This window comes from Daucus carota, chromosome 5, assembly GCF_001625215.2.
Source record: "Daucus carota subsp. sativus chromosome 5, DH1 v3.0, whole genome shotgun sequence".
Classification (NCBI taxonomy): domain Eukaryota; kingdom Viridiplantae; phylum Streptophyta; class Magnoliopsida; order Apiales; family Apiaceae; genus Daucus; species Daucus carota.
The window spans coordinates 47140284-47157746 of record NC_030385.2 but is presented as its reverse complement, the minus strand read 5'-3'; the positions used below and the strand labels follow the sequence as shown (position 1 = coordinate 47157746).

The 17463-nt window shown below is 34.8% G+C and overlaps 2 protein-coding genes across 3 annotated transcripts; both read right to left on the bottom strand.

Moving 5' to 3' along the window:
- Positions 1-624: 624 nt before the first annotated feature.
- Positions 625-6284, bottom strand: LOC108222892 (glycosyltransferase BC10). The gene is made up of 11 exons (XM_017396854.2): positions 5850-6284; positions 5097-5631; positions 4309-4407; positions 3686-3786; positions 3532-3603; positions 3218-3308; positions 2832-2912; positions 1550-1612; positions 1333-1455; positions 1177-1215; positions 625-1100 (listed from the first exon to the last, which is right to left on the bottom strand). The coding sequence occupies exons 2-11, from the start codon at positions 5478-5480 to the stop codon at positions 963-965; spliced, it is 1191 nt and encodes a 396-aa protein (XP_017252343.1). The 5' UTR covers positions 5481-5631; positions 5850-6284; the 3' UTR covers positions 625-962.
- Positions 6285-7902: 1618 nt separating this feature from the next.
- On the bottom strand, positions 7903-16139 carry LOC108222891 (uncharacterized). 2 transcript variants are annotated; one of them, XM_017396853.2, is made up of 15 exons: positions 15784-16139; positions 15581-15708; positions 15175-15246; positions 14989-15102; positions 14556-14624; positions 14419-14475; positions 13852-13905; positions 13704-13766; positions 13501-13563; positions 13062-13226; positions 12825-12980; positions 9281-9361; positions 9095-9156; positions 8767-8888; positions 7903-8137 (listed from the first exon to the last, which is right to left on the bottom strand). In XM_017396853.2, exons 1-14 carry the CDS (start codon positions 15944-15946, stop codon positions 8807-8809), a joined length of 1329 nt encoding a protein of 442 aa, XP_017252342.1. In that variant the 5' UTR covers positions 15947-16139; the 3' UTR covers positions 7903-8137; positions 8767-8806. The 2 variants fall into 2 exon arrangements, with proteins under 2 accessions (XP_017252342.1, XP_063950551.1); XM_064094481.1 differs by having other exon boundaries at positions 13062-13250; positions 15784-16125.
- Between the last annotated feature and the right edge of the window lie 1324 nt (positions 16140-17463).

Below are 17463 nucleotides of genomic sequence, written 5' to 3'. Positions count from 1 at the left end.
GTGGTGGGACCCATTAACTATTTTTGGTAAGTTTTGAAATGTAAAGAATCGGGTGGGACATCCCAAAAAGGAAAGTGTAAAGAAATGGATGGGACGGAGGGAGTAGTAGTTAATGATTATTAATAATGATTTATAGTATGGCGCAAGAGATAATCAAACCTTAAATTGAAATCTTAAGAAGTTCTGTTGTTGCGGAACACTACAAATCTAAATACATGTTTTTTACATCGTTGTGTGTGTTTAAAATTAATTTTAAAATAAAATACATAAACACGGAAAATTTTACATGTGCAGTGTTAAGCTAAAAGTTCTAAAATTGCCAACAAGGTGTTCGTGCGGTTGTTCGTGGTTGAGCTCTGGTGCCCATGCGAGATGTCAAGGTTAAGGGTTCTAACAGGAACATGACCCATGATTTATATATAAAATAAGATATCTTAAATAACATATAATTTATATACAAGGTAAGGTATATTAAATAACATATAATTGTAGTTATATTTATATAGCTAGACAATTCTTGTTTTAATCGAGCAAAATATATTACTCTGCGAGGGCAATTTCTGCCATTTAACATTAACAATTTATATAGTTCAAAATTTAACTGCTGCATTAGGTCCCCGAGAATTTCTATAACCAGAACTCTAGTATATAGAGTATATATAAATCTCTCTAAAGGGATAGAGGGGACACATCCAAAATACTATAACAGTTTCCATGCTCCCCCGGCAAAAAAAGAGACAGCGATTTCCGTAGTGCTATAATGGTTTCTGAATTCTGACAACAATACCCCCTAACTGCCCTCTTCCAGTAACCTTTGCAAACAGAATAAAGATAATATGCTTAGGTCAGGAAGAGTATAATCCCGTATGCACAGGCAATTCACAACAATCTACTCTACATAAGTAATATAGAGATGAATAGGGCCGAAACAATCATTCATCCCGACCAAAGAATCAGGGTCATTATCCCAGTGAATGTTTTGTGTAGTTGGAGAAAAGCATTGTCATTCGGTCTAAAGTTTCTGGAAAGAATTTTCTCGCAAACAAGTAACATGGCCGTCTCTCTCCGTTCCACAAGCAAGGACGGATCTGGATTTCTTTCTGCAATATTGAAGTTTAACATTTCAGGAAGGTCAATGAATATAATTTGTTTTGAGCTACAAAGTAAAGTGCATACCTTTTCATCACTTGTCATATGAACATTTTCTGTAATAGACTGCACAAATCACACAAGTGTCAATATAATCTAAAATAATAACTTTCCCAAAAGCAACAGTGTGCACTGGAATATTTGACTGCTGTGGATTTTATAATGTAAAAGCAAGACCCTTACTGTAATATTTTTTACAAGTTCCATGCTGACATCATCAGCTTTATATGACTTCGGATGCCACTTTCCTTCGGACCAATCTACATGTGTGACTGACCAGTTAGCTATGCCGGCTGGATCAAGCATCTGAGAAAGGAACAGAGAAAAAACTCAATCAACATTCAGTTGTATCAAGATCATGGCATATGCTCATAATGAAAATAATATTATTTAGTCCTACATGGAAAAAAGTGGGCAGATAGTGCTCATCAGAATAGCAATTCTTGTCCCCTTCCATACCTGGCTATAAAACAAAAAGCATACCGTAAGGCATTTATGTCCAATTCCACTTCAGAATATTACTTGTATTACAAGAAGTAACAATGAGGACTTGTGAAGAGAGCATCAAACGAAGAAACTGTGCTGACTGGCTCATACAACCTAAGAATATGGGCATTTACTTAATACCAATATCTAATTTTACAAGACCTGTTAGCTCAAAGGTACTTGCACAGGTGCAATCCTTTGTCAATTATCTATCTTTCAACTATCTTAGTGAAGGCCACAAAACTAATAAACTTGAACCTATAGGTCCGCCCCCAAGTAACTTATTCTAGGGATAATATATACATATAAAGGCCTTTTATTAATGATTTCATGATCAGAAGACTACTGTTTCTACGAGTTTCATACTTTTTCCATGGAATTGCTCACAAACTAAGTAGTCTCTTTGATTAGACCAGAATCCTCCCCATACTACTGCAGGCCCACAACATAATTTTTTCAACTGAAAAAGAAAATTATATATACTTCTGTACACTTAAGTTATGTCGAATATAAATTAGCCAAAAATAAATAAATTAATGATCTCATATTTTAAGCTAAGTATATTTTTAGGACCATATAAAGCAAAGAACTAGATAGGATAATAGTTCTATAAGAATATATTGGGTCCAATGCCTGTTGGAGTTTATATCTAACGCACTCTTCTAATCAGGCTTGGGGTGGATGGTATGACTCTGACCCTGGTAGAGTTTACTGTTCAGATTGTCCTTTAAATTACTTAGCATTAACCCCAAAAAATTATATTTTGAAGTACTGGAATAAAAATTTATGTTATATTGATGCAGTAAATAAATTTGTACAAAGTCGTATTTCCTTCACAACTTCAAAGCTTCAAAGCTAAAGCGTGATTTTATCTTCCCTCAACTCCAGATCGAAGTCAAGGTAACAGCAAAAAATAGAACTATATAGATTGCACAAGAACATTACAGAATATTCAAAATGACAAAATAAAGGCTGTAAATTTCAATTCAGTTGATAGTTAATGCACTATTTAAACTCAAATATATAGAGCAACTAGCATTTCATACAAGCTGAAAATCATCGCCCCTTACCTAAAACCCATAAGATGCAATTACCAAGGCAGTATGTATTATGTAGATGCACAAATTGCTTAATGTATTCAGAACCTCAATTCATAAGACAACAATATACTATATAGTGATTCCTAGGAGAACTACCTTGCAAAAATCTCTGAACAATGTGTAATATAGACTATCGGCAGTAATAATTAGAGCATGCTGCCGCTTCATTGTGAACCACTGCAGAAAATAATAAGGACATGTAAATCTTCAAAAAGGGCCAACTTAAGAAAAATTGGGTATCTGCTGTTCATTTACAAGATCCACCACCATATCATTCAACTTTCCTACTTGGAGAATAGCAGAAGAAACACATCATTATTTGTCCACATGGAATTGTTCAGATATGAAAGCAGAAAAACAATCGCTTAAATTGAAACTTGGACATAACACCGGTCCATAGCTAATGCAGAACGACACATAAACACTAGCATCTAAACATCAAACTCTGGTTAAGACCGTGAAACAATAATCACAACATATACCTGGGAACCTTTGTGAAAGTCTTTTTTTTCGACTTCAGGTAACATATGTTCAGAATACCTGCCACTCCCATGTGGACCAGGATCCCTAAATCTGGAAAGTAAACGAAGGTGCAAACATCATGATGGCAGAACAATCATTAATGGAAATTGCTTTTCAATTTTCATCTAGTACTGCTATTGTATCAAACTTTAAAACTATTTAAGACGGAACAATTTAGTAATAATTAAACAAACACGCTTTTGTTAACGAACTGTCACTCAAGAAGTCAGCAGACAAATAACAAAATAAATAGATCTAAGATTCCATGTCTTACTTGTCAATGTAGCTGACATTTGTATACATCAGATAGTTGTAGACGTAGTCGAAATCACGCAATGGAACACAGCTTCAAAACAAAAGATTCAACAAACTCAACACAAATTTGTTGTACCTCAGTAAAATATTAGATTGACAGTTTTTATCCAGACCTGTCGGAAAGTAACACAAAATGCTGGTTATCCGGGTCTTTAAGTGCATTTGCTAGAAGTCGTCTTTCGGCATCAATCATTGAAATTCTACCCCAAACCACCTGCCCAAAAAATTAGCGTACTAAATAGTTTTCTCTTTGATATAATTTGAACAAGCATCTCCCCTCCTTGTATGACATTTTACATTAAACAAATAAACTCACAATTTTTCTTATTAAATTTGATCATATAAATGTCTGCCTATATATATATGCACCACCTCGCTCTTGCTCAATCTAAATGATTTGCTTATATCTTTTTAGAGGGATCATGATTCATGACTACTAATATGGGGATAAAATGCGAAAAAAATATAAAAACAGCACGGATCTTAGCTTTTACTGTGATATATCATATACATACCTACCAAGTGTGGCAGGCAAACATAACACTCAGCTTAGAGGGATAGGATATAGATGACAAGGAGTCATAAACAAAAATGTCATTATTTATTTCCCAAGCAAGATAATTGGTGAGTGATGGCTGGTCAAAAGACCTATTAGCAACAGGCATATGAAATCGAGAAAAAAAATCTAAACCTATACAGTATAAAAACAAATGAGTATTTCATTGAGAGTACAGACCTTCTCACTGCGTATATCTCGATCAAGGAAAAAACGGCTAGTATGTACTGGTTTTCCTTTAGATGCATGAACATACACAGAGAACCTATCTTCATGCCCCTGCAAAAAAATTTGTTAATATATAAAAAACCCACCTATATATGAATGTGAAACTAAAACTAGATAAAATTGTCCTACGTCTTTCACATCAATATATGGGCTTTACATATAATTTACCCACACCCTTGCCCAACGCAAAATAAACACTTACTAAGGCGACATTATGTAAAAACCTCAGGTTGAAGGCTACAGCAAACCCTTGTCGGTGAATTCAGGAGTGAGGACACCTTCATTTTACACACTATGGGCCTGTTTGGAAGTTTTAGAGAAAATTAGAGGTTTGAGGTGTTTTAGAGGTTTGACCACTAGAATAAGCTAATATTAGTGTTCGGCACTTAGCGGATTAAAATAGAGGGCTGGATCTAAAAAGCTAATTTTGAAAAAGCTACTTTGAGGAGCTTTTTGAGTTAGAGGTTTTGGTTTGTGTCAGGAAAAGCTAATCAATCAGCTATTTACCAAATAGTTTTACGAGAAATCGTTAATTCAATCCCCTAGTCAAAACATCTACTTCATTCAATCCATTAACAGCTAACCGCTAATTCCCAAACAGGGCCTATATGTACCCCAAAAAAAATACCAAGCATACACCGCTCTCAAGCTTCAAAAAGTAAAATAATATAAAACTAAGGCATGAATAAGATTTGTGGTCAGAGTCAGGAAAAGAAGATTCTTCTTTATAAAGCAGTTACCTGGAAAAATTCGTCCCACAACTTCTCAAAAGGCAGTGCATCGGGAATTAAGAACATAAAAGCAATCTTAGGGTTTTTTGATATAGCTTGCGGTGTGTTGAGAATATCTCTAATTACGACACGAGAAGCAACCTCTTCATCAGTAAGTTCTCTTGCAGGAGCAGGTGGAAGCCAGTCGGCAAAGACCTTGCAACTGCTCGATGAGAAGACGTAACAGGCAGAAGTATTTCGAGGAGGGAAGACATAAGCACAGACTAAGAACACACTGACCAATGAAATTAAGACAATAATCCAAGTTGGCTTCTTCAAATGAGCACGGTGGCGAGGCGCAGACATCATCTGTAGGTCCTTGATGCCTAGTCGCCACAACTGAGGTGTCTTCATCTAATATTTATGCATAAGTGTAGGGAAAATTGTTGACTAGTTGCCAAGGCAGTAGTGAATGAAAAAATGGAGCACGGCAGCAGGAGAAGAATCACAATATTCCAAATGCAAGATTGATTTCCGAAAAGCAGCGTTCAGCTTGACTGCACAACTACATTCATCAAGGAAATAACAGCAAAAGAAGGTGTGAATATAATTGACATGGAAATATGATAAATGGTTGTTGTATTAGGGAAGAAATATTATTATTATTAATATCCAAAATAGATCCAGAATTGCATATTGATCAAGGTTTTAGCGAATATGCACAAGTAGATCCTAAAGTGAATCAAGCAAAGTAATAATTAAGAGTGGAGGGGGAGACATTACCAGGAGAAGAAACCAAAATATCTCCTTGAGATTTAGGGCACAACCCAACCAAACCAAACCAAGATGAGATGAGTCCAGATGGGATGGGTGGGTTTGTGCAAAGGGTGTATGTATGTGTGTGTATTCAAGATGGAGTATTTCTTTCTCTATATAATATATAATAAAATACAATACAATACGACGATTATGAATCAAACTAAATACTCCTCCTCCTCCTCCTCAGCCTCCTAGCTAGTGTCTGTATTTATTTCGGAGAGATGCAGATTTTGATTCCTTTATTTCATCTATTTGTGCGTCGATCTTGTTTATGGACATACATACACACGTAGGTACATACAGACACATACATACATGTGAATTGAGAGAAGACGACGACGACGACTAGTTTTGAGACGACTAATTATCTATCTAATCTAATTCTGTCTACCTACCTGCAGGACCCTGTCTACGCCTATTCATGTCAACATATACGCTTCTGGACCTTCCCCCCTTCTCCTAGCCCGGCCCAGCCCAGCCCGGAGCCGGCCTCATATAAAAATCAACCTATCTTTTTCATGCCCCTTTCTTTTATATTTCACGACTTCCACACCTATTTCTCCAGCCCCCTATCATTTTCTTAATTAAATTCTACTGCCTCCTTCCCATTTTACCCACATATGAAGTTACACTTGTCTTAAGTTTACATCTTTTTAAGTAGATTAAATTCAGCTTCTACACTTTTATTTGAGATGATTTCTTCAAATATAAATCATCTCCAAGACTTATCAAATTTGATATTTTTGATTGAATAAATAAGATAAACAGCATACATAAAGCCATAAAGGCGTGAGTCTGAAAAAAAGACGGCAATCTTTTTAATTTATTTATTTTGTTATCATTCATAGTAGAGTTCAGAAAAGAGACAATGACGTCTGTCGTTTGACCGAGAAAGGTTTATTAAATACTAGAAAAATACTGCTCCCGTTAGATAATTAGGATCGACTGGGATGGCCGGATTAGTTAGATTATTCAAATGCTTACCCTGATTTTCCACTCTCTCAAACAAATAAAAAATCAAACAATGTTCTTGTATCGTTAAGATATCCAATATATGTCTTATTCTTAATTCATACTTTTTAATTATGTTAATTAATAAAAGATTTAAATCCTCCAATTCAACACATCTCATTTTTCACATTTTTTCTTTCCATAATTCAAATATAATATTATTTACGATGTGACCATAAACACGTGTTACGCATCAAAATTTATAGTTTAGTTTATTTTAATTGTCTCCTATTTTTTAATAATTCCTAATATAAAATAATGATTTATACCGATAAAACGAGTTAAATACATAATTAATTATTACTTCGATAATCGTGAGATTATCATTGTCCAATCTCGTTGTTGTGGAATTAATAATCCAACTACTGGGGATCCCGGTTTCCATGTCTAGGCGGTAATCTCTGCTTACTTCATACCACTGTAGTATTTCCTACTTAATCATTTACTCGATGATAATATATGGCACGTGATAACAAAGATTACAGAATAAAATCCACCGGACCACCATCACTTGGCACTTGTGAATCTCTCCTCAGTCCTCATTTCTCAGTTCTCGTTGCCTCCATGTTAAACCCATGTGCACCTGCAGGCGTCCACATGGAACACAATACACACATACCTCCCCCTCTCTCTCTGAATATATATATATATATATATATATATATATATATATATATATATATATATATATATATATATATATATATATATATATATTTTTATTGGCTGTATGATATCAACTGCCTTTGTTTTGACGCATGCCCCAACAGCCAACTGGCCTTCGCTATTGACTCCATATTAAAAAAGTTTAGTTTAAACTAAACATGACTACTTAATTCACCTCTGGAATCATGCTCATTTTATATCATGATTATTTTATATTCAGTCTCTCAAACTGCCACTACTAGATGGGATCAACATTTCACCTGCTAGATCAAATTAGTTAAAACCTCTACTGGACTCGTACATATAATCATAGAGAGGACGGGAACATCCGAAACGAAGATCATAAAAATCGGAGACAGGGATAGGATTGAACTTTATCTTGTCCAAGTAAGAATTTAAGCCACTGTCAGATTTCATTCTAGACATTCAACTTCAAACGTAATGTATGCCCCCCTCCCCTTTCTTCATGGTGTGATTCCAAACGAAACAGGAGATCTGCTTTCTGTTACTTCAATGAAGTCAAAAACAAGTTGGATTACCACGAAAAATGGAGCAACTCTTTCTGTCAAAGATACCTACAGCATAGAGGAAGGGTAGATGCTTCAGTATAATCAAGTAATAATCACAATAGCAGCATACAACTGCAGGTAGATGTGTAACAATGGGCATCTGGGAAGTTGCACAGACAAATATGACCATATTAAAAAAAAGCAAGATGTTCTCTTTAACAGATTTAAGCACATAAATCTCCGTTTTAGCATATCCAAGTCCCAAACATGTTCAAAGACTAATTATCATAGTGCAATTTAGAGTTATTCTGGCAAAAGCTGAAAAATACAAACAAGGTTACATAAATAACAACGTGCAATTCTGTGAGTGCCTAATTAAGTTTGAGAAGGCAATATTAGTGCATGGATTATATTATAGTTGTTAGTTTAAAGGGGAGGCAATATCATGTTCTGGAAGTCTCAAAATAGATGGCCCATGAATTAAATCAACCATTAAAAGGTTATTTAATGATAAAACTACATGTCAGATGGCATGCTTTCGTCATAAGGTACACAATAAGCACGAGTAAACCTATTAAACAACCACATACATGGCCCTGATGAGCAATCAAAGTCAAGGTAAGAGTGTGGGAGCAGTGTCTGCAATATATCTTTTAATCAATTTAAAGTTGGCAACATCAGATTATAGAGGGTACCTTGAACTTGATATATTATACATTGTTATCTTTTTCACTCTCACTTATCAGAATGTGCGCGTTTAGCCCTTCGTCGTGTGTGGTTGGAGTGGGAGTGACGAGCACGCTTCTTGGGTTTTTTACTGGAAAAGAACATATAAAGAAATACAATTTCAAACACTGTAATCTCGAAGTGAGAATTAAGAAAAGTAGTGCAATGAAAGTAAAATCATCTAAACAATCAAAGTAACAAAATTAAACATCTTTTCCCATGGGATGGCGTCAATTTTCCAGCTCTTACTGCAAGTTTATTATAATCAGGCTAACGTGGCATTGTAAAATGAATAACCTGAATATTGCTGATATATAATTGAAAATGATGACAACTGGAAGAGTCATCAAAGCAGAGGCCTGAACAAAAATCATAACAAACATAAGATGTAACCATCAGAACAGATATTATGTCTGCTTGGAGTAAAAGTACCATCACTGAGAAGAAAAAGTATATGTACAGGACAATAGGTAGCTACCGTACCATATACCAAACAATCTCTTTGGTAGCAACTGCCTTCGTAATATCATGGCTTTGTAAAAATTCCTGAATTACAGCTCGAACCTTCAAATTAAAGCAACATAAAATATCAGCCCTTATTCAATGAAAGAGAATCAGTATTATCAAGATCTGTGCGAGGAGAATCGAGATCATCTATTCACAGTTTTCCTACATATATATGTGTATATATATCAAAAAACATAAAAGGTCAGTGCAAGACGTAGGTTGCAAAAAGCAGTCCACTCAAAAAATTATAGAACACACAACCAGAAACTTCTTCATGTTTTACCGCGATGAGATTTCCATGGAAGGTAATAACTAATAAATACTTGCAATTGTCTTATTTTCAATCTCTGCAAATACATGTCGTTCCTTTTTAAAGTGGAACTGTCAAAAATATGAGATCCATTTGGTAGTTTTGTAACACCTTATAAGGTTTTAGGAGAGTTGATCACAGACATAACATGGCATCGAAGCTATGTTTAGAAGAGTTCTCGAATCTGAACTTCCCCACTGAATATGTCCAAAATTCTCACAATTTAATATAAAAACTTTAATTATCATCCTTAGCGAGCGTGCACAATAGTGGGTTCATTACAGTGTGTTATAGCAATCCTATCTTTAACCTTAAATGGCTCCCAAGGGGAAGAATCAAAGATATTGATCCATGTTATGGTTTATTCTACACCTTAAGTTTTTGAAAGAGGACTTGCCTGAAAAAATGGTAATTTAATGAAATTATGCATTCGAACAACTCCACTCGATGATATTTAACTACCCTCAAGAACTATATGTTAATTGATATATAGTAAAGTAAATGCATTTGAACAATGCTTTCAGTTGTTTTGTATCTTAATTTCATGTATATAGCAACTAGAAGATAAAAAGTAAAAACCTTGGTGAAACACTTTTGTACAAATTATTTAAAGTTAAAGTATTTATCTACAAGAAGGGTATGAACTATTTTGTTGTTTAAATCTAATACTATCATAGGCTCATTCGTTAAACTACATAATTTTAATAACCGGGCGATATTTTGAATTAGATGTACTTCCATGATCTATGCGAAAATAAAGATAACGCTCACTGGGGGTTGGTTCTATAATATGAGTGCATTTTGTGTGTGCTTCTTATGTATTTGCATTATAGTTAAAGATGCTCCCTACTGGTGTACTGGATATAACCTGATATTACCTATTTACCCTTTAAATAAAAGTAGGGCCTTAAAATAATTATCACGCACACGCACCACTCCCACTCTCCAGCCCGCAGCACACACAAACACAAATAAGCCCACATGCAAAACAGACAGACATTTCATTATGCTACTATAGTTAAAGGCCCAGACGATAAAAAGAACAGTGAGACTAGTGTTGTAGACTTCTTGTAGTCCTGTCTTCTTTGCATGAGTGATTTATGACAATTTCATAGTGGTCAGGCAGTGAAAAAATTTAGGGATTCAAAATAATTATAAACAGAGGCAACTATACTTCTATATCCCGAAGTTATTTCTATAGCACACATGCTACTACGAGAAAAACAAATGGTACCAAAAAAAAAAAATTGGGGAAAATATGCACAAAGGTTTAAAGACAGGGATTAGAAATTTTGTAAAACAATTCTAGAAAAAATATGCACAATTCAAAGACAAGGAATGAGAAATTTTGCCGGAAAAAAGATGCACAACGAGGTAGTGAACCCTTGTCCTCCTGAACCAAAACTTGGAGCACAGCCAATTATGCTTCAAAGTACACATTTTTAAACTGGTAAGATACAGTCATTACTGTAAATCCAGGGGGTTCGTGAACACTGGTGGACCCCCCACCCCCCCCCCCCCCCCCCCCCCCCGATCCGTCTCTGGTTACATTTCACCTTTAGTTATCCGCTGAAGATCTAAACTTAGTTTCCTGGGTATGTTTGTTGTGACTGATACACATTTGGTACAAGAGTTCCAGACCTCCAGATTCATATTAAATGTTCATATATGAATATTACACACATCTGTTTGAAGCATCATACAATTTTCTGAAATTGCCACGACACCAAATGACATGATGAATACCAAAATCCCCTTACCAAAGTATACCAGCTTTTCCAGTTTTAAAAAGCTGGAGGCCTGGAACACTGTTTCAGAGGTTAGCTAATAAGGATTGGTCGTTCCTAATATTGATATATATTATTGTAGTCTCAAATTCTTTATGCCTTCATCTGCAAATGAGCGCATTGAACTGAACCTTTACAAAATTATACTCTCTGGACTATAGAAATTTTAAAGCAAGGTTAAATTTGAACTATAACTATTGTAGTCAGTACAAAAAATACATAAAAATATAATTGTGGTTAAAAAAATAATGATTATTAGAATATCAGGGATAGATTGTTTCCTTTCTTTCTAAACCACCTTTTCCAGCCAGAAAAAAATGATAAGAGGGAAGAATTATAATATCTAGTGATACTCATTTAACAAGAAACTACTTCATAAAAATAAGATTTTTAATATTAACGTAAAGTTTATCATATTTTTGTACAGGACACTAATCTCAATTTTTTTTGTAAAATAATCTATATTTTTTAAAGATAAAATGTCTTAGTATACATTTTATATAATATCATTCATTCATCAATTTTATGGGCGAGAGAGCGCGCACACAAATATATATATATATATATATATATATATATATATATATATATATATGGGTCCTGGTCCCTAGCAATCGATTGCCAGGACCTGTTAAGCAACATACAGTTTTCGGCCGTTAGATGAATATCCAGGACATGATTATAACAATTTTTTAATACGTCCGGCGCTTTTTAACATTGGACAGGGAAAATGATCTCGTCCAGCGCTTTTTAGAGAGAGAGATCTCAGTTGGTTGAGCAATCTTTTATTATCTTAAAATTAAAATATATAGGAAAATACAATCTTCATCTAATTTGTGCTTTAAAACAATTCATCCACATATTTTACAACACAAAGAACGCACAAATGTGTATATTACTTCGTCCCCCCACCCGGTTTGTACTCACACAACAGTTCTACATTTAGGTTCTCCGTTCTTATATGGATTTTCCAAGTGCACATTAATTGCAAGAAGTTCAAAAATGATAACAAGGAAATATCAATAGGTGTGACGATATGAATAGAGATCTAGATGAGAATTTTGGAAGAAAGAAAAATGTGAAGTGACGTATATTTGCATCAACAGACTTTCTTATATTTCATGGTACAGTCTGACCCCTAACCTTTTTGTCTATTATTATGCTTTGACAACATATTCCTCTAGATAAGTAAGATAAGATTGATTACTGGAATTTAGGAAGTATTAAAATAAATTGCAGAAAAAGGCCAGATCCAGTGGACATTGGCAAGACTTGCTAAACTAATTGCAGTTTATAAAATGTTTTCAATATATTAGCAACTGAAATCAACAAGGTGGGGGTCCCAATCAGCACAAAGAAGTGTAGTACAAAAAAGATCAAAGGAAATTGCTTATAAATGATGTTAAGAAAAGTTAAAGTTAACCTGACGGTGATATACAGCAACAGCCTTCATAAACTTCCGGTATCCTCGAAGGACCTTTTTTGTGTAGGGCTTGAAGATAACCTGTGCCTTATCGACATGAGGTTTCACTGTTGTTGAAACTAAATTTACATATGGCCTTGAGAATTGCTCTACTTCCTAAGAGATCAGGATTTGCAGTCAAAATCCATCTATATGATTTTAAAATAAAAACATCACATAATTAGCTTTTCGACATACCTTAAGGTAGGAATCAATAGCCTTCTGTACTACAGCAACATGAGGTCCAATAATTTCCTTGGATGAATAATATATCTCGACAGTTTTCTCAGCAAGTAATTGCACATTAGGTCCGATGTTAGTTACAAATGCAGACCACATTTCCTTGACAGTAGGAGCCCAATGCTTTAACACAGAAAAGTTACCCATCTTATGATGTCACAAAGAAAATGTATTTAAAAATATGTTTTACAAATAAAATGCATTAAACAAATACTCAAATGTAGTTTATGAAATAGTAAACATTTATTGCCATCTATAAAGACGATATATTAACCAGATATAATAATATGCCATGTCCATGGCAAGCCTGTAAAGTCTTCTATCATAGTGGACACATGAAAGACGTTATATAAGACCATTCTCAAAGCATTATATTGATATTGTATAGGTGACTCACTGTCTTAACAATTTCAATGTGAGGTGCCAGCCAATACTCAAACTCAACCTTCTTATCAAGGGCCTGGGGAAAAAACATCTTGGAAAAGTCAGAAATTCCATTAGAACATACAATCAGAATATATGCATTTCCATGTTTCTTATAAAAATTAAACATAAAACTTTCCATGCTATCAGCTGAATAATAAGATATAAAAAACAGACCGTCTGACTCGTCTTTTCAAGAGCTGGTCTTGCATGCTCATTCCATAGAGTGATTAAAGATGTCTGCAAGTTTTACATTAATGAATTAAAAAAATTTATCAAGAAGCCAGCATTGTATGGTATATATTACCAAACATACGAAACTTACCCGAGAGTTGGCAAGGTGAACTGTAAGCCATGGTGGAATCCATGATTCATGAACCTGGTATTGACCACCAAGTTAGTACCAGAAATACAATAACAAACAGATAAAATGTCATGTTGCAGCAAACTAGAGGCATACAGACCTTGAACCTCTAGCAAGCAATTTATATTAATTTAGTTACTATATTAACCCACCAAAAGGGTCACTTCAAAAAACTTGATAATGTGCCTGTTTAATTAAAATGAGAGCTAAAGCTAAATTTAGCTAATTAAAATGAGAACAATATACATTCTGTATGAACCATATAGGATTTGTAATATTTTTCCACAACAGTTGCCTCTCTATGGCTGCATGAAAACTAAGACAATATGCAGTAAATATAAGTCTACATCATTCTTGTCTTTTAGTATCTGCAGGATCAAAAACATGGGCTGGGTTTTAAACAAACATTAAGTATTGTAGTGAGGAATCCTTATATTTAAACAACCATGTGTTCTAACAACTGCATACTTTCCGTATACAATTAAAACATCCAATGATAGATTAATATATAGATGGAGTAAAGCTTACCTCCCTCACTTCCTTGGAAAAGTCAGCAACCTCCGATTTAGCTTTAACCATTTCCTCCTGATCAAAATTGTCTAATTAATATATAAAATATAACTCCAAATGATCCAAATACAAAAATAAAGTAATCATCTGTTAACCTCAGCCACTTGGATAGCATGCTCAGTTTTAAGAATCCTGTTCTTCTGTTCAACATTTATTCTTTGGAGCTGCAAAAAATATGAAAATAAGGGTAACATTAAGTAATGCAACAACAGAAAGTCAACAGTGCACATTAGTATTACACGGGGAACATTATAAACCATTTCTTTCAGAATCTCTGAATGTCCACTATACAAAACCCAACTGTACCGGGCACCATATATTGTGACTGGGAACTATATTCAAAATTATTATAACCAAACCCAACATATAATGGAGTGCTATGTTCCTGCTAACCAAAGAGTAAGTGGAAAAGAAGGTATCTCAACAAGATCTTTGTAAAAATATAAATAGGTGATATAGCAAATTAAAAGGTTTGGATACCATGATTTTGGCCTCCATCACCATCTTAAATAAGTATATTATACTTACATTCTCAAGTTTGTGGTTTAGATCCTGGATTTTCTTCTCAGCCAAGTTTGCACGGGATTCCAGGACTGCTTTTCTTTTGGTTTGAGTCTCTAGTTCCTTCTTAAGGCTGTCAACCTGTCGGGAGACATAAATCCAGTGTGACAAAGCCAGTTTATGAATCAATGAAGCTAGTCGAATACTAGGTACCTGCTTCTCAAGGTCTCCAGCTCGTACAGTGGCCTCTACCAGCTTGTATTTGGCATCCAAAGATCCTCCTTCCTGAAATTGGCAAATTCATGTTAAAATAAGTTCTTGCATGGTTGTATGTGTTGAATGTGTCAAGCATATTGGGTCATTCCCAATTTCGATTTCCGGGTAGATAAAGAAAGTATGAAAGACCAAGGATGACACGGACATAAGGATGCAGAAGAGTGAAGTAGAGAGATTGAATACCATGCATTTGGAGAGAGCCTATAGCGAAAATGATAAAAGAGGTAAAGAGATTGTGCGTGCGAGGCAGATTGGGAAAAGAAAAAAAAAAAAAAAAAGAGTTGAAAGTAATACAAGATGAGAAATGTATTTAATCAAAAAATGGGAAACACTAGTTGATGACCTGGAGTGATTTGACTTGGTTTTTCAAAGAATTGACACTGGTTGATTTCTCTTGAATGATACTCTCCAGCTGCTCGATATTCTCATCCTTGAGCTTCAATTCATGCACTCTTTCGTCAACCCTTGATTCTAAAAATAAACAGCAAAATTGAAGAAAGGTAAAATTAACAGAAACCCTAAAAGAGAGATAAGAGCGGAAGGAACCTAAAAGGGCGAGATTGGAGTTGAGGAGATGGAGTTGGTTGACGAGATGTTTGTCATTGTCCTCGAATGTTGTGTCTGAATCTGGTAATGCTGCAAAGACTGAACAACTCCACAAAGCTAGTAGGCTTCCCAGCACAACAGCTACTGCTACGTTTGACGCCATTCACAACCCAAATCAACCCTGCTTCTATTCGCAATCGGAAACAGCAGCAGCAGCGAATCGCGCTTTCTATTCCCCGAGGTGTTGTGACTTTGTATACGTTCGTGTATTTCAACGGCAAAGGGACTGAATATTCTGAGATTAACGGGCGTTTTCAACCCGATTCCCAGTTTGTTATGATCTTCTGATATTTTTCAGAATTTTAACTACTGTTTTCAAATCTTTATGAATATAATTATGCATTGAATTAGAATTTTTAAATTATCAGATGATATTCTTCGATTTTTTATTTTCGAAAATAATGATGTTCTGAGTTCGTTAATATTTTATTTTTTCAAATATATTTAATTGTACGAGATTATAAGATAAGATATTGATTTTTATATGATATTCTCTTCGTACCAGCCAATTCTTTGCGTTTGGTTTAGGGAAGGCAATTTTACCCGACCGTTCCGACCAGATTGAATCTGCCCGAACTCGATTTTTTTGGATCTGGATCCGGATTTGGATCTTATTTTTAGACCCGAAAAAGTTTGAATTTGGATCTGGATCTTAGATGTTCCGAACCGAGACCCGGCCCGAAACCCGATTTAAACCCGATCCGAACCCGAAACCTGAAAAAACCCGATATAAATATTATATATATCTGTGTGTTATATGTTAAACTAGCATAATAGCCCGTGCGAGGCACGGGCAGCTAGCATGGATGCCGGTAGTTTTTATTATTTCCGTATTTCCGATTTGTTGGATGGCAATGTAACGTTGCAACTTTTAAAAGAGCTGGTGTTAATATAACATATGTTGTGTTTGGTTGGGGAAAATGGAATGGAAAAGAATGAGTAAAAATACTTGGAATTAATAGAGATAGGAAGAAAGTTTGAAAAATTTTTGAGAGAGTGCAAAATTGCTATGATGAGATTGGGGAAGAAATTGAGAATAGGAGAGAATGGAGCATTCCATCTCAAATTGAAGGTGTGATATCTAGCCTATGATGCAAGGAATGGAATGGAGGAATGAATGAAATTTCTTAAAAATTGTCCATAAGACAGTTCATTTATCATTCCATTCCTTCCGGAATCATTCACCCCAACCAAACACAACAATAACGTTTAAAGTTTTAAGTATTCTGGACATGAGAAGCATGTTTGTGAAAACGCAACTGGCCATACATAAGGTTTAGTGCTAACATTTAAGCAGTCTTTATTCTCTTGTCCCTGTGGCTTGTTTTACTACCAATAGATTCTGAGGGCAGTGTATTTGAACATTCAGATACTCGAGGGACCGTATATTCTTCGCATCCCCTTGTTATATTGTACTGAGCCATCTTATCTGGAAAGCACATAATTTGCCTACCCTGTTTTTGATGGAGTAGTTATGTGTTCGGTGTCTCCTCCCTGTTTATGAGAGGTCTTATGTAGTTAATATGTTGATAATATTTTTGCTTGGGTGATAATAATAAGAACCAGTTTGTTTAATTTATTCAATAATAAATATATTAAATTTAATTTTAACAAGTCAAC